This window comes from Periplaneta americana, chromosome 6, assembly GCF_040183065.1.
Source record: "Periplaneta americana isolate PAMFEO1 chromosome 6, P.americana_PAMFEO1_priV1, whole genome shotgun sequence".
NCBI classification, from domain to species: Eukaryota; Metazoa; Arthropoda; class Insecta; order Blattodea; family Blattidae; genus Periplaneta; species Periplaneta americana.
The window spans coordinates 26,508,574-26,530,924 of record NC_091122.1 but is presented as its reverse complement, the minus strand read 5'-3'; the positions used below and the strand labels follow the sequence as shown (position 1 = coordinate 26,530,924).

At 35.9% G+C, this 22,351-nt stretch overlaps 1 protein-coding gene across 4 annotated transcripts in view; it reads right to left on the bottom strand.

The window, feature by feature from the left end:
* Positions 1-17,723, bottom strand: part of MED24 (mediator complex subunit 24) — a 55,133-nt gene extending 37,410 nt beyond the window's left edge. For 2 of the 4 annotated variants that reach the window (XM_069827766.1, XM_069827769.1), the window contains exons 1-8: positions 17,488-17,707; positions 16,870-17,019; positions 14,315-14,440; positions 12,162-12,263; positions 9,643-9,877; positions 6,222-6,318; positions 3,084-3,255; positions 1,678-1,831 (exon numbers count right to left, since the gene is read on the bottom strand). In XM_069827766.1, the coding sequence (XP_069683867.1) occupies positions 1,678-1,831; positions 3,084-3,255; positions 6,222-6,318; positions 9,643-9,877; positions 12,162-12,263; positions 14,315-14,440; positions 16,870-16,983 (1,000 nt within the window). In that variant the 5' untranslated portion in view covers positions 16,984-17,019; positions 17,488-17,707. Of the gene's footprint in view, positions 1-1,677; positions 1,832-3,083; positions 3,256-6,221; positions 6,319-9,642; positions 9,878-12,161; positions 12,264-14,314; positions 14,441-16,869; positions 17,020-17,487 lie in introns of all 4 variants that reach the window. The other 2 variants (XM_069827767.1, XM_069827768.1) reach the window with 2 other exon arrangements.
* Positions 17,724-22,351: the final 4,628 nt, after the last annotated feature.

The window sequence follows — 22,351 nt, the reverse complement described above, 5'->3', positions numbered from 1 at the left end:
AAAATAATAAAATAAACATAAAAACTGTATTTTTTTAAAATAAAACTCACCAAACAACACAAATAATACACTAATTTTAGGTTCGAGTAAGTATTCACTGAAAATGAAACTTCATGCGAACTTCCTAATGTGGCAAAACTGATGGTCCAGACTGTGGCAACATGGCAGATTTAAAAATTTTTTTTTGGCCCAGCCAAAAGTACCGTTGTTTTGGTATTGCCGGTTATTTGGGTGCCAGTTACGAGGGATTTTACTGTAGTTTTCTGTATTCAATACTGAAATATTTTGCTTGTCTGAAGGACCTAAATGGTCTTTAAAATTTAAATACCACAGTGCGGCGCAATGTGCCACTTCCCCTTTAAGTAGCCATTTTGGAGTTTCTGTGTTATAGAAATTTTCTTGGAATTTAGAAAGGCAAACTATCTGACTAGTGCTAGGAAGGCTGTGGCTTACTACTTATGGATATGGAGAACATTGAGTGCACTGTATGAGGTGAGAGAATAGATAAATAGTACTACAACTTTAAACTTCATTTTTCATGACTTACATTTTTCAATGCTTATGTACCTTTTCTCTGCAACCATTATGAGTAAAAATATGAAATTTTGCACACAAGCTTAAAACTGTATTATCTATTATTCCCTGCAACAAAATTTTGTTTTGTTAATATTTGTGAGTTTTATACATTACAAAACTTAGGGGGGAAAAAACAAAATGTAATCTTCATCTTACGATGTTTGGATGACGTATATACGTCCTTTGATGTGACATATTAATGAATTAAATACTATTATAGTCACAATCATGCCATGGTGATAGAGCGCCTGACCGGAGAACAGGAAGTCGCAGGTTCGATTCCCGCTCGAGGTTGTGAAATTTTTCTTTCATACCATGGCATGATTGTGACTATATTAGTATTTAATTTAAAAAAAAAAAATGTTTCATACCTAATATTTTCCTTTAAATAAAAAAAGGCTAAATAAAATATTTGGTTGCAGGGAAATGTTACTTTAGTATTGGTAACACATGTGCAAAGTTTTAGGTTTATTGGTTCAGCAAATTGTTAGAAAAAGGTGCATCATTTTCTAATTTTTTTAATGAAAAATTTAAAAAAATAAAAACTATTATTCATAAAATTCTAAAAAAAATTGGAGGTAAAGAAAAAACTGTTTTAAACTAATATTTCAAATTTCAAGCTCCTAGGTCCAAAAATGTGAAAGTTATAGGCAATTCAGTAACATTATGTTATTTCTCATCCATCCCCTTTCAAGGGGGTACATACACCTTCAAGGATCACTGAACAGTGAACTGCCACCATTTTGAATTTTGAAAAAAATATATACAGTGTATATATATATATATATATATATATATAATTTTTTTTAATCGTAAAAATATTTTTTTCACATACCAGAAGAACAGATCACATACCAATTTTCATTATTATACAAGTTACAGTAATGGAGGGAAAAAATGTTGAATATTTCCAAAAATTTTACTGCTGTAAGCTGTACCTAAACCCTTAAGTCACTTAGAATGTATTATATCACAATGTTTCTATCTTTTTTCCTTATTTAACAGTAGAAATTAAGCGAGAACACTTATTACCATTTTCACAATAAAAGGTCCTTAATTACGGATTATGTTTGCAATTGTCATGAGTGGAATCTTCCTCACCTCGAATTGTAAAGTGGAGCTGTCGAAGGATGTGCGGAACTTTGAGAAAAGTGAACGCACCCCACTGCGACTCAATGCTAGTGCCTTGCACATCGTTGAGAGTAATGAGACAGGCCCGCATGATCTCCGAGTACAGACGAGGCATATTGTAACCCTGTGTGAAACAAACAAAGTTACATGCTATTTCATGGTATGAAACCATACTGAGTGTAACAGATACAAACATAAGTAGGTCCAGGAAGTTCATACCCTAAGAAACTACTAAATATGCCATTAATAAGGCCAAAATGTGCCAATAAATAGCAATAATAAATGAAGAGAAATTATGTTTCCTGTAACAGTGCAAATGCTAATGAGTATAAACTTACATTATTCCTTAGAGACTGTCTAAAATCAGCACAAAGAGCTGCAGTTCGCAGGCTGAGATTTTCAATTGATGAAATGTGTCTATTGTTTTGTATTGGGTTATTTTACGATGTTGTAAAAATATCTCAGGTTATTTAGCGTTTGAATGAAATGAAGGTAATAATATCGGTGAAATGAGTCCTGGGTGCAGCACTGAAGGTTATCCAGCATTTGCTCGTATTGAGTTGAGGAAAAACCCCGGAAAAAACCTCAACCAGGTAACTGCCCTAACTGGGATTCGAACCCAGGCCAGTTGGTTTCGTGGTCAGACACATTAACCGTTACTCCAGAAGCGTGGACTGTCTCTCATGAAAACTTCTATCCATGCCATACAAAATTATTGGGGCATTATTGAAATGATACTGTTTCATAGACAGAGATAAATCTTTTGGTGTCTCAAATATCGCAGAATTGTTGGTATCCAAGATTTTTAAATAATGTTAGTCACTTTTCCTGAGTAATTTTCAAGTTAAATGTTAATATTCCAACCCAAACGTTATTTACAGGCTCCAGAGGAATTACATAATTGCACAATTACCGATATATAAGATCAGCTTTTAACCCACAAACATCTGAGAAAACCAGTGCTTTTTTTTCTGATGGAACATACCGGAACAGCATTCCCACACCTTTTTGTTGTATTTCTCATCATGGAACCAAGAAATGTGTTAATAATTATGCTTAGACATAATTTTTAACAACTCTTCTTAGGCTTTGAAAGTATTTAAAGTTGGATGAAAAGGACGTTAAAAACGATAAAATTCCCATGCACTGGACAGTAATCATCTCCCTGTCCGCTACAATAATTCTACACAGAGTTCTACCACTTTTTTTTCGAGAAGAAAAGCACTGGAGACAACAATATGGTAATGAAAGAAAACAGATCAATTTTAATTGTCAATTGCACTTAAAGCCATACATTTAGCTAACAGAATCGGAAATTTTTTATTGCATGCACACACATACAACAAACACACCATAATACAAGAAAGAAACATTACCTTCAATCTCTGAACCATCAGCAGTTCATTCACAAACATTTGTGTATCAGAACTTGGATTGAGAAGCGCCTCAATGGCAAGAAGAGCTTGTAAACAATATGTTACTGGTTCTGAGGTATCAGTTTTCCCATCAGCTCCATTTTCATTGTCAATATCCAAATGACAAAGTTTCCTATCAACAGAAGAACACACTGTTTCACATGTAAAAGTACGCCAAATTAAATATAATATCTCCACTTTAGGAATATATTCGACAGAAGTACACACATGTGGCCTGGTTGATTACTGTGTTGTGTCAGACCTAGTGGAGGCATAATCAAGTAAAACTTCATTCTTTACGTTTTTATGGGAGTCTGAAGAAAGAAAGCGTAAGTGAGAAAAACATGTAACGAAAATAACATTTAATAATATCTGAAACAGTTTTTGAAGACTGTATAGGAAGAAAGAGTTAAGCCAATATAGTAAGCATTTTCAAAAGAATATAATAGATTATATTAATTTGTCCTACAGAATTTATCTGTAATATTGACACTTAATATTTAAGGAGAAAAATTCGCTCCGGTGCCAGGGATCGAACCCGGGTCCTTGTCCTACGTACCAAGCGCTCTGACCACTGAGCTACGCCGAATTCAATCCACAGCACCGGATCGAATTCTCCTCCTTCAATGTTTCCCTTTGTGGCCTGACTCCAAGTTAGGCATATATATGTTAACGTGTATCCAATGTCAACTGCCATTATACCAGGAGCGCACTCAGCTGAGTGACTTGTTGGCCGGGAATCCGCAGTTATTATGCACTGCTAGCTAAGAGAATATTATAAAAAAGGTAAAGGTAAAGGTATCCCCGTAACATGCCATGAAGGCACTTGGGGGGCATGGAGGTAGAGCCCCATGCTTTCCATGACCTCGGCACTAGAATGAGGTGGTGTGGTCAGCACCACGCTCTGACCGCCTTTTACCCCCGGGAAAGACCCGGTACTCAATTTTATAGGAGGCTGAGTGAACCTTGGGGCCGTTCTGAAAGTTTGGCAACGAGAAAAAATCCTGTCACTACCTGGGATCGAACCCCGGACCTTTCAGTCCATAGCCAGCTGCTCCACCAACTGAGTAGATTATATTAATTTGTCCTACATAATTTATCTGTAATATTGACACTTAATATTTAAGGAGTGCTTGGTATGTAGAACCAAGGACCCGGGTTCAATCCCCGGCGCCGGAGCGAATTTTTCTCCTTAAATATTAATTTTCAAAAGAGCAATTTAGAATTTCGTAGATAAGCAATCTTTGAGTCTATAATACAGTATTCAAATTTATAACACTATTTTTGAAGAATGTAAGATTATTTGTATGAAATCTTAGCTGCTTAAAGCCAAAGTTGGCTGATATATTGCATTTCGAACTCCAATCCGGAAAATTTTACGAAATTGACTTGCTAAAATTTTACGAAATTGACTTGCTTTGTTCAACCTTGGCAATAGTAATGAAATACAGGTCCTTCTCTCTTTTCCTTTCATATCAGTAAACATCCCCCTCTATACGTGACAAAGCATCTTAGCCCAGCCTGTCTGAATTGGTTTGTTTTGTCTCCCAATGTTAAGACTGAAATACTGTTATTATACACATCGATTGTGCAGGCAGATATTGACACATCTATGTTATAGAAGAACAGGAAATATTTCAGTTTAGTGCATGTGTTCACTTTGATTATGTCTATTTGTAATATCCGATGTTTCAGTATTCAGATACAATTCATAGTTCTGAATCTGCCTTACTAAATTCGCACAAATTGTCACATTAATATTTTGCATCTCGAAAACCCCCCACACATCAAATTTAATTTCACCTTCTTAGGAAATAAATGCGCACAAAATATGCCATATTCGTATTTTGTGACCTGAAAAACCCCCAGATATAAAATTTCATTGAGATTAGACATGATATTTTTCACCCCCCCCCCCCTGTCTCCTCTCCAGTAGGCTCTAATTTTGGGGATGATATTTTTAAAAAATATCCAAAAATGTTTAATCTAAATTGTAGTTGTAGAAAGTAACATTCATTTTGAATTTTAAAGCTCCATGTTGAAAAGTTAAAAAATTTAGAAAATTTTCAACTCTCCTCCCTTTCCTCTCCTCTTCACTGTCTTAGGAGATGAAATTTTAAAAACCTCAAAAGTCTAAGCGAATTCTAGAAAAGAGCCTTTGTTAAATTTCAAGGCTGTATGTCTGTTGGTAAATTTTGAAATTTCTCCCTTCCCTTTTCCACCCCTTAATGTTCGTATTTCGAAAAACTCAGTCTTATTTCTTGACTAGGGATTAAAAGAAACCTACACACTAGTAGAAGATACGATGATGAGTCAGTCTGTTTGATCATGAAATAGCTTGTACGTATATAACTTAGATTGTGTTACAGTAATGAGGAAAACATTATGCAGTGGGAACTGGCCCCTTTTCGCCTTCGACTAAATTATAAAAATTTCCAGTGTTCCAACTTACCTATGACTTTGAAACTTATACTGTGGTTTATTTACACATAAAAGAACACAAAACCGTAAAAGACGGAAATAGCAAAATTTCACCCCTTTTTCTTAATTAGCAATTTACTTAAAAACTCTGGGCTGGGAATTGGTCCCTTTTCATATGCACGCATACATTACCAAACACAGCAGCTCAGGCAGTGGTGCCAATATTAAATAAGTGAAACAGAACAACATGCGTAATTTTGTTACCCATGATCTTTCAAGTCTGTTACTTTCGTTACCAAATGCTTAAGTTAGCTACTTTTTAGTTACTTTCATTACCAGTAAACATCCTGAAAACAGTGTAATGCTGTAGAAAATAGATTTCAATATTCTTTTCAAAAATTTATCTTTGTTAACATTTAAAAATCTTAATAAAAATCGAAAAGAAAGGTCTCTGAACGTAATTTCCTACACTATTCAATGAATTTGTATTCCAATTTCGTTCTATACAATTCACTCTTTCTATCTGATCCCCTCTCTCTCAGTTTTTCTTGTCTCGATCTGTCTCTAATTTGTTCTGGCTTCCCTCTATGTAAAATATCTCTAAACAATTCTGGCAAGCAGCATGTTCTCGAAAGTTTTACTCAATAGCTTTCCCTTCAAGTATACACAATGTAATACCTCATAGAATCTCCAATGGGTACACCAGGTTGGAACGAATTCTGAGACATCAATGCTTCCACTTCCTGACATTTTTTGACAACTTCATGGTACACATCTGTAAAATTAGAATTAGATTTTAAATATATCAATACTTAAAAAAAAATTACACTTTTATATTAAAACCAGCCAAACAAAAGATCTCATTTATACGGAAATTTTGTTCATTCGTAATGTGTCACAGTTGCAGAAATAGCCAACATTCCAGAGCCATGTATTGGCCTCTTCGTGACAAAAGATAAGAAAACAAGAGCTAATCTGTTGGTTGGATTAGATAGCAAGAGCTATTCTCTTATTGATGTGAGTTTAACTACACCTGAGTGCCTATTCAGGATGGTCCAGTAACACACATATGGCCTTCCATACAAAACAAGACAAATCAGGACTCAAAATAGAAAAAAAATTGTGTTTGCCCAATGTTTGCAGAGCTCTATTGCGGTAATGGCCCGAGAGAAATAGCTGATTGCTATACAAGCAAAAAGGTAAAAATAACTGAATAGTTTATGTCTTGAATATTTTTTTGCAAATTAAAGTGTTTAGCCATGAATTTAAATTGAATAACTGCGAAAATCGTCAAAGTAAATCTTGCAACGCAGGGCACTGTCACGTGTCACCAACTGAGTACAGCAGAGGGAGAGGGGGAAGTAAGAAGTGCATGCCGTGCTGTTGCCAAATGCTTCATAGAAACAACGATTTCCTCTAAAATTGCGAATATTAGAGAAAAAACTTATTTAGTGTTTTCAAATCTATCCTCTTCATCTATTACCAGTTTCATTTTGGTGCAAAGGTTACCATCCACCCTGTATAATTAATGCCCATTAAAACCATCTGGAACAGGCAATAGCCATTTCTTACAAAATGGAACAGAAAGGTTCTGAAATTCACGAACCAGAATGCCGTTCGAGTTCACTCTGGTCTATTTTGAGCCTTGGTCAAAAAAGGAGAAACACCCTAAAAAGAAAGCACATTCAAAAACTTCTCATGTTGCAAAAGACATTTCAAAGACGATACAAATGGTCAGGAGTACACACAATGCATTTCATATATGAGGTGCATCCATAAAGTAGCTTTTCCACTCATCCCACAGCTAGCAAACCATATGTTGCGCGAAGCGACTGCGTGGTATGGCGCATGAGCTAGCGGAACTTCCCAAGTGCTCTCAGTAGCTTTGCTGCATTGGTTGAAGATGGACACTCCTATTCCAGCTCCCACCGCCAATACATGGTCAGTGATAAAGTTTTTGAAAGCACAGGACATAGCGCCGATTGAAATTTATGACGATAAATTTAAATCAGCGCTGTGCCAGGTCTTTGGGCCTAACGTCATGAGCAAGCAGATGGTGCATTGCTACTGTAGACAATTTTCAGCAGGAAGCCAAAATATGGATGAGGAGCGCAGTGGGAGGCCAACCATCATCACAGATGACTTTGTGGAGCAACGCACCATCTGCTTGCTCATGACGTTAGGCCCACAGACCTGGCACAGCTGACGAATCAATTTCAATCGGCGCTATGCCCTGTGCATTCAAAAACTTTATCACTGATCACACTTCAGACGCGGTGGGAGCTGGAATAGGAGCATCCATCTTCAACCAATGCAACGAAGCTACTGAGAGCACTCGGGAAGTTCCGCTAGCGCATGCGCCATGCCAGGACATTACTCTATCACGTACACGCAGTCGCTTCGAGCAACATATAGTTTGCTAGCTGTGAGACGAGTGGGAAAGTTACTTTATGGACGCGCCTCATATAAATTGGTTTCATAATAAATGTATCAATTTGAATTAAAATTTTCCTGATTTCCAGTGCTATGAATGCACTTAACCTAGTGACCAAGAGTGTGAAATATTACATTTCGTATGTTCACCATATTTTATATGTTGTTAATTAACGAATTCTGTTCCTGGATGAGAATAATACGAGTAAATAGAGTGTAATAATATTAGCTTGTGTTTTAAACCAATTACAAGTCATCCATTATCTCATGAAACCAACTTGCACTTGAAGAGAAAAAGAAGATAGACTGGGAAACTCCCCTCGCTCGCTATGCTTTCACTTGCAGCTAGCTAGCAAACTAACCTCCACCGTAAGGTTTTTACTATGAGCTACGGTGCATGCATGCATTTGGTTTCAAGAGATATTGAATGACCTTCATGAACTCTCATATCAGAGCATTTGCATCAGCACATAATGTCGAAAACTACTCTTATTCGAACATAAGGTGTCATCTAATATTATTTTTAGAGTGCTCTTCAATTCATGCACCAAACTAAATAATCTAAATCAGCATCAATGTCCATTACATACAGTGCTTATAAATTAACTTGAAATTAGCTGAATGATATTGCAGGCTTATCCTCAATATTGCAGATCTTTGCTTAACCATATTATTATGTAAAACAATAAGCTAGAATAAAGTCTTTTGTTTTTTTAATGCTATATTCTGAACAACCTTAGCACTGCAGAAACAGCAGGCTATCCCTTAAGGTACGGTCACACATCGCTATTTTTGCTGTGCAACTTTTGTACTGCAGCTGCAAAAGTTGCGTGTCGTGTTCACACGTAAGCCAAAAGTAGCACGCTGCACGCTACTTTTCGTGCTGCGCAACCCGAGTGCAGCAAAAATTGCAACTGGAGGTTGCGAGTCTGTTCACACACAAGGCGCTACGTTTGCAGCCGCAGTCATGCTGCAGGTTTCCATCTCTGTGTTGACTTCTCAATATACATTTTGTGGTTATGTTTGCATTATTAAGAAACTCACGCAAAAGCTTACTTATCTATTATTTGCTTTTCTGTCCTAACTAGTATTCAGAAACTGGCATTATTTTTACTATAAAGCTTTTAAAAACGCCTATATACTTAAATGATAACCAACAGCATATTCACGTAATTAATGTTGGCAACCCTCCTGTTTGAAACTACGCTACGGAAAATTAAAAAAATGAATTATATCGTCAGCAATTATGCTCAGACTGTGTTGTGCATTTAATAACTGTTACACATAATTTATTTTCATCACATCTAACATTAAAATATATCCAAACAATAAAAGTATCATTGGCACATTTGGGTGGCAACACTGGTCGCAACTGCAGCAAAAGCTTCAACAAAACCGATATCAAAAATGATGCGGCTGTAACCCTGAGAACTCTGTTCACACGTCGCTACTTCTAAGCTGCACACAGCATGAAAAAGTAGCGGGCAGCAGGTTCAGCAGCCGCTACTTTTCGGGTTGCACTGTTGTTCACAAATCGCAGTACGAGAGTTGCGCAGTTTTTTGTACTGCAGCGCTGCAAAAGTAGCGACATGTGACCATACCTTTACTTATCAAACGCCTCAAATTTATTAATGTATCAATGACAATTAATGGAAGTTTCACATACCTCTACATTCATGCTTTGCGAGATACAACATGGCCACCAAGAAGTCACATTTCAGTAATTCTGCCAGGATGACAGCTGGTTTATCCAACATCGGTGTGAGTTCAATGTTACCATTTTTCAACTCTGGTAGATTTTTCAGTGCATGCTGCATACACGTTAATAACCATTGTACTATAGACAGAACTGCTGCAGCCAGCAGACCTTCTTCTGGCTTTCCTCGACATGTGATGCCTCCCTTCAAAGAATACACTATAGTTCAGATTCAATATCACTTCTAATTCAAACTATATTAGTAGCTAACACATCAGGCCCCATCTAGAGTTACTTTGACAATTTACTGTAAGTATTTCAGTTTTATGAAGAACATTATATAATATTAAAACTATTCTTTTAAGATAAAGGTAATTTCATAGCTTAATAAAGAGAATACTACAGATACTAACTAATGTGTATTAATAAAATTTCATTTTAGCTTAAATGTGACGGTGTATCTAACAAATTGGCGAAAACGAGAAAAAATTATTTTACTGAATAAATGAATACATATTCTATTCTTTGTATCTATTTACAGTTCACAGTCTTGAATATTATGATTTAACTTTCCAAAACAAAACATTAACTTTTTGTTCAAAAATTTTATATAGGCCTAGAATTATATTATCTACTGCTTCCGTGAAAATTATATTTGTGTAATACACATTTACAGGCAACTAAAAGATATATGATTCAGGAAAAGACAATAAAAAAGCAGAAAAATTAACGTGAAATTTATGGAATCCCTTCAGATACATAAAATGTCGTAAGTTATTCTTGCTATATAATTTTTTTGGTTATGTAAGGATGGATCTAAGGATTAAATAACTACTACTACAGGCAAGATAGGTACACTCTATTCAATAACGGGTAAAGCAGGCAAGAAACATTAAAAGGTTAAATATAGAATGAAGCGAGACAAACCCCATGGAAAACCATGAGGTGCCAAGTTCATCTTACACTTATGTTTCTATGATATTGAAAATGACATTAGAGTTAACCTTTTATACCAAAATGTTAATTTTCTCTCTCATAGTGCAACAGTGGGCCTCTGTCTACTTTGAATAGTTGGTATAAATAATAAGTAAACAATACTTAAACAATTAAGTTTTACCCTGCCGTCGAAAGTATGATAGGGTCGATTGTCTCTTGGGCGAGGTGGTACATAAGAAAACACTCCACATAAATAAAATCAACTATCTGCTTACATTTATTAATTAACACTTCTGGAAATTGGAAAACGAACAAAAAGGCTGCAGTAGAAATACAGTGATCGACACTTCACCAATGCATCGAAACTGGCTTGCCACTAAAGGTCACTGAACTGGCATGCACCATTACACACTAGTAACACCATCTATATCCACAGATTGTAAGTATAAGTAATTTGCTAGACAAGTCCAAACTTGTCGGATGTGGCAGCAAGCACAAATACGAAACCAAACACAACCAATGTAAAATATACACTTGACGAATGCCAGCTTATTCATGAATTATCTAATACTCTGTGTGAAATTAAATACACTTCTACCAATCACAAGAATCTTACAATTACTGACTTATAAAAACCTGTTACGATTGCTGGTAGGCCAGTCTCGAAACCAAAACAACAATGGTCTCTCTTCAACTCTCATGCCTCTGTTATCACACAGCATACCATACCACATGCCCTGGGCCACGTTTCTGCCTGCGTCAAGAGACAATCCCCGTTCGAGCCCCGACTACAGCAGTTCACGTCCCTGCCCGGACTGGGTTATCTGTGATCCCATCACAGATAGTCGCTAAGCTAACCCGCCTAGCTCTCCATGGCTGTCACACAACCATGCTCTTCGAGCGTTGGCCCCAAACACCTCGCGTCAAGCATCCCTCTCAGAATAACCGACGCTAATTAATAATAAATGTGAACAGGGCCAATGAAATTCTAAAGCTCATGTCACGTGATAACTTAAATTCGCTCCTTATACATGAGAAATAAGAGACCAAGAATGGCGGAAAGAAAACAAGCTCTCTATAAAAAGGAAGAATGACTTAAAATGGAGGAATAGGAAGCCACCTATGAGAAGTAAGGGTAACTAACAATAGGAAAAATGACATGAATAAGAAAGAAAAAAGAAAAAGAAAGAAAGAAACATAGTGTGCCGAAACTAAAACGGCACAATAAATATTTCAAGAAAAAAAGGGTAAAATTTCGTTTTGACATTCCTGACATGATTTCAGAAGTGCAGGCAGAACGACCATAAAAAACAATGTAACTGATTTCAGAGTTTAAAAAGTCCCGTTTTCAGGAAAACCCCACTTCTAAGGAATATATTTCAATTGATTTGCGAATACACAACCAGTTTTTGTAAAAATTCAAAACTATTCCCAATATTTCTCATCAATTTCTTTACAAGCTTGTAGGAATGATTTTGTGTGTTTAAATATTATAAAATGAGTAGGCTAAATCTAATTACAGAACACAAAAATATTTAATTAGAACTACGTACCTGGATAGCTTCAAGAAACTCCAGTAGACTGATGATACAGTGAGGTTTATGGAATCCATCATATTTGCTGATCCTCTGCAATACAGCTGCATATGACACAAGCTGTAAAAATAACACCATATCATGGAAATGTTTATGAAAGAAAGTACTATTCTCGTATAATAGTTAGGGGTTGAATAGGTTCGAATGGTATAGTGTCCTCATTGTTAATCATGAAGCTATGATAACCCTATATGTCAGAATAAATACAGAGACATTTCTATGACGTGAGGCGAGAAAACAGTGGGTTACTGGTGTTTACTGCACAGTCTACGATATGTAGGCTGTTACAGTTGCAGCATAATAGATCCTCAGTCGCCATATGGTATTCGCTGAAGTCACAAGTCGTGTAACAAAAGTCTTGATTCAAGTGTACAAAGTTAGTGTATAAAGTTTAGTGATTATTGTGTATTTAGGTAATGTCTACCAACAAATTCTTATTGCGTGAACGTGTTTATATGTACAACTAGTGGCTTGTGCAGCAAATGCTGCAAACTAAGTTCATTAGACGTTCAAATAAACATTTTTCAGATTTATTTTCAATGAAGAATACCAGACATCCTGAAAGTTATTTGCTTCCACAAAATAATGAAAGATACTCTTTCTCGAGCCAATACTGACGAGAACCACGCATATAAATATCTACACCACACCGCCATTAAATATATGAAAAAGACCAACACCACTTGATTAATAACTATAAAATTATTTGATTTTTAATAATATTATTATCTTACGTAAGTTTTAAAGTTTTCAGTAAAATATACTATATATAATATATAGCCCCCAATCAGTAAATTATAGAAATGAAGATCTAATTTAAGATATTCTCTAAATCTACTTATATAACCCCAAAACGTTTCACTTTCATATCATCAATAGAGCATTAATACGTATAATTAATGAAAAATAGTCACATCATGGCATTAACTACAATAATATTTCATTTCTAATGGTAATAATGTCATCAAACCACCTCAAGTTTTGTAGTTTTTAATATCCAATACACAGCTGTACTCAGAAAATTACACACCACAGAATTGAACCTGTAAATTATTTTTAGTAAGTTAAGTTTTTAATAACCAATTTAATTTGAGCTCTAAATATGTCAGCATTCTTGCAGATCATGGTCTTCGTGTAATATTGTTTACTGTAGTATGTGTTTTATTTTATTCTGAAATGCAATTAGCTAGTTCTCAAAACTGACGACAGATGGATTTTGGAAAATAGGAAAATTATGTTGAAAAATTGACATTTCACTGAAAACTACTATTTTTCTGAAAAACTTTGAGTTCCAAGTTTCAAAATGAGGGGTCATTTATTAAAATCCGTTCAGCCGTTTTCCCGTAATTTCCATTACCAGTTCAAATTATATATATATATATATATATATATACGTACACAAAAGGCAGAAGGTCGTGTGCGAAAACAACACGTAAACTTGTGGGCTCTACGAAGGCAAGATCTAACACCTTGTGATTTTTATTTATAGAGAACACTAAAAGATAAGGTTTATAGGAAAAATCCTCATTCTATAGATGAACCAAAAGACTATATACGAGAAAAAATCGAGGCTATCAATGATGTGGACCTTCAGTGTTGTTCATTAATTTATCAAAATATGTCAGTTGTGTGTGGCAGCAAATGGGGGACAATTTTAGCAACGACTGTGAACATGGTAAGTCCAAATTATTGAACATTTATTGTTAGTACTGTTATGTATTGTGGAAGTGCCAGAGAAATGGTTACGCGCTTGCTAGAAACCATGCTAACAGCAGGCCACAAGTCACCCACCGTTTTCTTGCCTCATGTCATAATAATGTCTCTGTGGCAACGCAAATATTAGCAATAAAATTTCATGTCAGTAAAACAACAGGAAGTTCACTAAAGCGATGAAGTAAAACCATAATTGGTGGTGGTGGTGGTGGTGGTCGTGGTGGTCGTCGTGGTGGTCATCGTGGTGGTGGTGGTGGTCGTGGTGGTGGTGGTGGTGGTGTTGGTGGTGAATGGGGCAGCAATGTCAGGCCTAGCATCGGCAAAGTAGAGATAAAATTTATTCATTCAGTCTATCATTTCAGTAGCTTTGTATATAAAAACTAAATCTAATACAGTACCTGAGAACTAAGAGAATGCTTGAGATACGAGACCACAAGTTGATTAGGTCCGGGACCAACAAGTGCTTGTTGAAGTATGCAGTCTGCCAAATTGTAAACATCTCCACTGACACCTCTTGGCAAAATCTAATGTAAGACAGAATTATGAATTAAAAACACGCCTTTAAAGAACAATTATAATATTCTAGGGGAAAAAAAAGTTTTTAATTCAACAGTAAATCATAGCCTTTATAATAATTTGACAAGAGAAGGCTCTACTTAATTTTTCTGATGCTTTCTTCTCAAACTGTGAGGTACAATAGTCACAATATCCTCGAAAGATGTTGTCTATAAAGGCCCATTCACAATGAAAATTAAACATAACCGTAACATAAACACAGAAGTTTGCGGTCAGGTTATCAAATGGGATCATTCACAATGATTCACATAAGTACTGACATAAACATTACGGTACAGTAAGACGTTAACATGAAAGTTTGAAAACTCCAAACTTTCATGCTTATGCTTACGTGATTTGCAAACAGTACACAATCGTGGAGCGCTGAAGTATACGATAGAATAATATGAGGAAATGGCGTCGTCGTTATGTTTCCATGGTTACCAAGTATATTTGCGGTTATTTTTATGTTCCCATCGTGAATGCTCTTGATTTTACCGTAACGTTTACATTTTTAAGTTAACGCTTACGTTATATTTAATTTTCATTGTGAATGAGTCCCACGAATTAAAGTACACATGCAGTAATGAATTAAAGGGTGGACTTGAAGGAAAGAAATTTTAGGGGAATTCCCATGGGAAATCAATTTTCTCCTACCCTGAAACTGCTGTTAAGCTAATGTTGCCCCAATATTAGGAACATCAAATACCAAGAATTAATCCAGTTTCAGTGACAGCGCAAACTGGGGTACCTCTGCCAAGCATTGCAGCAAATAAAATATTCAAACCTCTATGAATCTGAGAAAGAGAGAGGGGGGAGGAGAGAGAGAGAGAAAAGAGAGAGGGAAGGAGGGAGGAGGGGGTTGTGTGTGTGCGTTTGTTTGTGTTTTTGTGTGCGTGCGTGTGTCTCTAATATCTACCCACTTCACTTGCGTGAATCGGGTTCAACATATTGCGCACAGATGGCAGGACTGTGACCCATTTTCAAATTGCACCCCACTTCAGCAGGCCATGTTATGCATGATGTGTATCTGTGAAGAGTTATGTCATGTAATGTTAATGTTGTTTTATTTAATGACGCTCGCAACTGCAGAGGTTATATCAGCGTCTCCGGATGTGCCGGAATTTTGTCCCGCTGGAGTTCTTTTACATGCCAGTAAATCTACTGACATGAGCCTGTCGCATTTAAGCACACTTAAATGCCATCGACCTGGCCCGTGGTCGAACCCGCAACCTTGGGCATAGAAGGCCAGCGGTATACCAACTCGCCAACCAGGTCGACTTATGTCATGTACTAGGGTGAGTGTATGTGTAAGTGTAGTGTAATGAATGGGTGAGGATGATGATGAAAGTGAAGAAGGGAGAAGGGGAAATCTGGTGCAGGTACGTAGCCTCCTCCTGTTGAACAGCACCAAGGGGGCCGCCAGGCTTAACGTCCCCATCCGACAGACGAATCACCATCAGCAGTTACATATGCCTTCCCTTCATATGCATTGCAGAGAGATTTGGGCTTTAATCCAGGGATATTGGTGCACAATACAGTGATTAGAAGTTGTGCATCACCATGTCTCCTAGTCCCAAGGTAGAAATTTTACATGAAAATTTCTGACCCCACTGGGAATCGAACCCTGGCCAGCTAGTCTGGAGGCAGATGCGCTACCACAGAGCTAACTTGGTGGATGTTGAAATAATAAAATTACACCGTGTATTATTTCTTTTAAGCATAATACTGTTTCAAATTATTAAGTTGTTACATAAGATGCTCAACAACTTAATGTTTTCAATTGAAACTGATAATCTTCACGTTTGCTGATAATATGGCATTGTTAGCAGAAGAGGAGATGATACTAAGGGATATGTTACTGGAGCTAAATGACAGCTGTGAGCAGTATGGGATGAAGACAAATGCCAACAAGCCGAAGACCATGGTCATAGAAAGAAAAATAAAGAAGGTAAATTTTCGAATTCTAAATGAGGCAGTAGAGCAAGTGGACAGCTTCAAATACTTGGGGTGTACTATAAGCAGTAACATGAGCTGCTGCCAAGAAGTAAAAAGGAGGATAGCAATGGCAAAGGAAGTTTTTAATATAAAAAAGATCATCTTCTGTGGACCTCTGGAAAAAGAACTAAGGAACAGAATAGTGAAGTGCTTTGTATGGAGTGTGGCATTGTATGCAGCAGAAACATGGACATTACGACGAAGTGAAGAGAAGCGAATAGAAGCATTTGAAATGTGGATATGGAGAAGACTGGAAAGTGTGAAATAGACAGACAGAGTAAGAAATAAAGCTATGTTGGAGAGAGTGGGTGAACAAAGAATGATGCTGAAACTGATCAGGAAGAGAAAAAGGAATTGGTTGGGTGAAATGGATTATATACAATGCATTGTTCCAACTCACCGTCTTTATGTGGATGCCCCATTGCAAATCAGACCAGCGTTCCCGCCAGGCTCGCAATAATAATGCTTTCAAGCTACTTGTTTTGCTGGTCATACTGGATAATGGGCCTCTCATAGTAGCCCTATGTCATCACTTCAACAACCTCATTTTCTAAATGAAAACAATACAAAACACATTAGGCCAAACATAGTCAAAAATTAATTTTAATTAGTATACCGGTATGTGTTATGTCAGGTTTGGGTTTACAATGTGAGAATCGTTTACAATGTCGAAAAGATGCAATTTCAGAATATCACGGTAATGAGCCTATAAGTACAGTTATTTGTGTGTGTTGATTCTCGGTATAAAGTTTAATTAAATTATTGGCAATTTATCCATCCTGTAACTTTCTCGATAAGTTTACATTAGGTCTATTTTCTAGTGAAGATAACTGTGATCGCTAAACTATTATTCTGTGGTCAATACTGTAAGTTAGGCTATTTGGGGTTGGTAATTTAAAATATTTGTACCTCTTGTGAATATGCAACGAAGATTCACGTACATTACCATGATATTCTGAAATAATGCTCATTAATTCTAAACATACAGTAAAATTCATCCAAACAGCTAATTAGTTACATGTTAACTTAGCAGGATTTCTTTCACTGCCCGTGTCCTGTGTAAGACAGTACAATAGATTGGCCTATTTATGCTCTGTTAATAATGTATTTATTCATTATCTTTACAAACCAACGGCTGGCGTGTTTTCAATCGCAGTATAGCCAGTACCAAAAAGGTATTTCAATATTCATACGCTACACATCACTTCAAATCAAAACAACCATTACTTCAATACACTGCCTACTGGATCATATCTTATGGCTGCAGCTATGCTATAGGATGCTATCCAGCAGGCAATGCTTCGATAACAGTCCAGCAGTGTAGAGTCTACAGAGTTAATACAGGTGGCAGCACATGAAAATTAATTCCTAGTGTGGACAATAAAAGCACATTTGAAGCAACAATTCAGCCCTTATGCCTGTAGATACATCATTTAACTTGATTCGGTGAGATTTAATCTAACTCACCTGCTCTAAATATAATAATTACTTAGCCATCCTTTTAACATTATACAGAGCATGAGAGAGGTAAAGGGGGCTTAAACCACCCCCCCCACTCTGTAACATTTTTAAGGTTGATTTATGTAAAAAAATATATATATAAAAAAAAGAGAGTGTGTGTGTGTGTTATTTTTTTTTTTTTAATTCTCTGTAGATTACTATCAAGAACATTCAGTCATCATTCTCTTACTTAGAAATTATTTGGTAGAAGAGATGAAAGGCTAGGATTTAGAAGAGAGTTTTAGAAAAATTTCCTAGAAATCTGCAATTGTCTTTTTTTCTGACGAACACTCGTTTCCAGAAAAAAATAAAATTGCATAGTTTAACATTTTTACTTTATTTCGAAGTTTTCAAATAAATTTCAAACTTAGACTGAGTTGGTCTGTTTTTCATTCTATCTATCTTCGTAGTAGTGCATCCAGCTATTTGCTGACAACACGTGTTCCACTATGTTTCACTATGAATTCTGTTTTTTATTCTGTAATGCAGAAATTTTATTTTTAAAATTTGCTAATATTCATTATCTTCATTTCATTACGAAGACATTATTTTCAGTTATATTGACTAAAATATATTTTTCTTTGTGTGGAAGTACGTATCACATTTGCATTTTTTTGTTAATTATTTTTCCGATAAATTTTTATGAAAACTTGTGTTTGAAACTCGGTAATTGGCTCATAAAAATTATGCTCAGATGCTCTGAAATTCCTTTCACAAGGTCAAATTATGATTTTTTTTTTTTTCCCAGGGAGCCCTCACACCACTCCTGTAGCTGAGACCATCAGCCTCCCCCTTCAAAAATACACTTGGCCGCCCTTGGCAAAGAGCTGCATTACTTTAAATTCTTCACTGTTTATAATAGAATTATAAAATAAAAATGTGTTAATAAATTGACCTCACAACGCACACTTCACCATGTTTTATTCAGATTTCTTTACATTTTCTTTAAGTTACATTTCAATGGTTAAATTCTGGAGATGTATAATATAGAAATCTAATACCTTTGACAATTAGAATTTCACTGTTAGAATTTATAAAACAGTTACTGTATATTACTGGTTGTTCTGTATGGCTGTGAAACTTGGACTCACTTTGAGAGAGGAAGAGAGATTAAGGGTGTTTGAGAACAAGGTTCTTAAGAAAATATTTGGGGCTAAGAGGGATGAAGTTACAGGAGAATGGAGAAAGTTACACAACGCAGAACTGCACCCATTGTATTCTTCACCTGACATAATTAGGAACATTATATCCAGACGTTTGAGATGGGCAGGGCATGTAGTATGTACGGGTGAATCCAGAAATGCATATAGTGTTACTTGGGAGACCAGAGGGAATAAGACCTTTGGGAAGGCCAAGACGTAGATGGGAGGATAATATTAAAATGGATTTGAGGGAGATGAGATATGATGGTAGGACTGGATTAATCTTGCTCAGTATAGGGGCCGATGGTGGGCTTATGTGAGGGTGGTAATGAACCTGCGGGTTCCTTAAAAGCCGTAAGTAATACCCTTTACAAAGGGAAAAAAAATGGCATATGTAAATAACACACACACTTTATCAAGTATTTCTCGTAGTAACAAATTACTGCCCCTTTATGTGGTCATGACAAACTGTTCACCATTATATTCTTCCACATGTTTTCTCTCTCTCCCACAAATTCATACCTTAGCTATTAGAATCAATGACGATTTTCTCTACTTGATCTATTGCAATTAGCCTACTCATAACAGTGGGCCTTAAGTGTGTCTGAAAGACATTTTTTTTTTTTTCAATACAATTTTCCTTAAAAATGGGCAACTTCGAATTAAAGTAGTGGTAGTTATAGGCAAAATTCATTGCTTTTTTTAACATCACGTGTTGCGCAATTTAAACAATTTGTTCAGAATCCCAATAGCTGATCAAAATAGTTGCAAGATAGGATACTGCACTGACTTCTTTATGATGCTAGAGATTCGATGTGCAATTTTCTGTCTTCCTAATTACCATTCACCAGTGACGGCTCGTGTAAGAAATCAGATGTGAACTGCACTATTTTATTTTACATAACCAAAGGGGTAAAATGCAAGCTGAAAAATGAAATCCATATGTCGCTGCTTTCTTCTGCAGAATTTATCAATCACTCTCGAGCCCTTCCAAGTTGGAAACTGTACTGACCTAAGCCATAAGCCATAAAGGTCTTTATTTTCTTAACCCTTTGCAGCACAATAATCCAAAAAATTAAAATAAAATGTAAGTTTTATGTTTTTCATATCATGGATCATAACAAAGCTTCGATCAATTTTTTTTTTTTCAAAATTTTAATTTTATTTTAGTAGGTTATTTTATGACGCTTTATCAACAGCTTAGGTTATTTAGCGTCTGAATGAGATGATGGTGATAATGCCAGTGAAATGAGTCCAGGGTCCAGCACCGAAAGTTACCCAGCATTTGCTCATATTGGGTTGAGGGGAAACCCCGGAAAAAACCTCAACCATTCAAAATTTTAACTTTGCACACAATTTCAAAAATATGATTTCACTCTGAGCAACCACTATGCCACAGTAGGGATCTTGATATAATTATAGAGAAAGAAAGAAAACTGTGATTCTTCTGCACAATCACTATGCTGCAAAGGGTTAAACTATAGCTTTTTGTGTTACGTTTAGATCTAAAGTAGGCCTACCTAACTGTTTTACATCCACTTTTACCTTCAGTTCTAACAGAAGAATTACTTTTTAACAGGTTTTCTACCGTACTGTGTTCGTCATGCATTCCACAACAAGAATTACTACAAGGTGATTGTAACATACACATAAATAAAGATAGTAATATACAGGAAAAGGTTTGATCTTTTTATTGTAATTGAAGAAAACATGTACTCAAATTCGAACTTGGGAACACTTCTGTGTTCACAGATAATATGAATATGATCCAGGTAGATCCAAGCAAGAGCTGAAATTTTGAGGTAGAATCTAGCTACAGATGCTTTTGATAGATTCGCAGCTACCAACCTAAAATTAGCGCCATCATATTCAAGTACATAAAGCTGGATAATTACTAGAGTCCAGAATTTTAGGAATTAAAAATTAATAGTTACTTGCCATAGTTAATAAATATAGAAGCCATTCCTCCACTGCTATTAGATGTCATTCTTGTCATTCAGTATTTTTCCTTTGGTACTGTTAATGATCTTTAATCCTCTTAACCACCACTTAGAAATTAGAGAATTGTTCACAAGATCCATTATTCAGTACTTGTGACTCTGTTCTCTTATTACATATCAGACTCTTGTGAACAAGGCTTAAAATCCCTCCTCACAGACACCACATCTATTCATATATACTCAGTATCATTCTTAACTTTCAGTGCCTGAAATTCCGGGCTCAATTAATTACGAAATATATCTTCAATGCCATTCCTTGGTTTTCAGTTATCGATAAGCTGTTAAAAAAATTAGTTTTATAATTATAATACTTAACAGAACTGTAATTCATTTAATGTTTTGTTCAGTATCCAATTTTAACATTTTGTTAGTATCAGTGAATCTTCAATCCAGTTACGCACAACATACAGGAAAAGAAAACTTAATTAGGTAATTGAAAATAACCTCAAATTGTAGCACAACTCTAGAAACACGATGGGATCACTGCAAAAGTTATAAACCCAGCCAACCTGCCATAAATACCTTTGTTTCTTATATACCTTACTGATGATTTCTGAGGCATTTTCACACGAAATCATTATCTAACCCAATGGTACCACCATTATGTTGCACTATGCGGGAAAGCAATCCTTTCTTCAGTCCAGGGTAAATCTTTTTGTATACCTATCTATCAAAATGCATATACACCAAGCACACTAAAAGCTTGAACAAACCAAACCTAACCTGTCACTTACAGAAACTCGCTTATTTATTTTGGTTAAACGAGCGTTGAGCGACTTCCGCTGATTTTGGAATAGATACCGATGCGGTTAGGTTAGGTTAGGTTTTTATTATCCCGTCAAGAATAAGGTGAAAGCGATTGAGTGTGATTTTTTGTTTTCTATGTTGGCAGTTCGAGTGCGTCGGTGTCTATTCCAAAATCGGCAGGAGTCGCTCAACGCTCGTTTCACCTTTATTTTTCCACATATATTTCATTTCATCATGAAATAACGTACCGGTAACACAAATCAGACATCAGTTTGTATGTGGTGCATAACAAGGTCCAAGATTCAATGTAGTGTCATGTCGCATTGAAATTCTTCAAACTGGTGCAACACATGAGACACATAATAGAGAGTGGACAAAACAATGAGCACAATAAACCAGTACTTTTTGCACTGCATGCATGTTCATATTAAATGCACAAACAATAAAATAGAAATTAATAAATATTGCATATAAATACATCTATTCTAATACA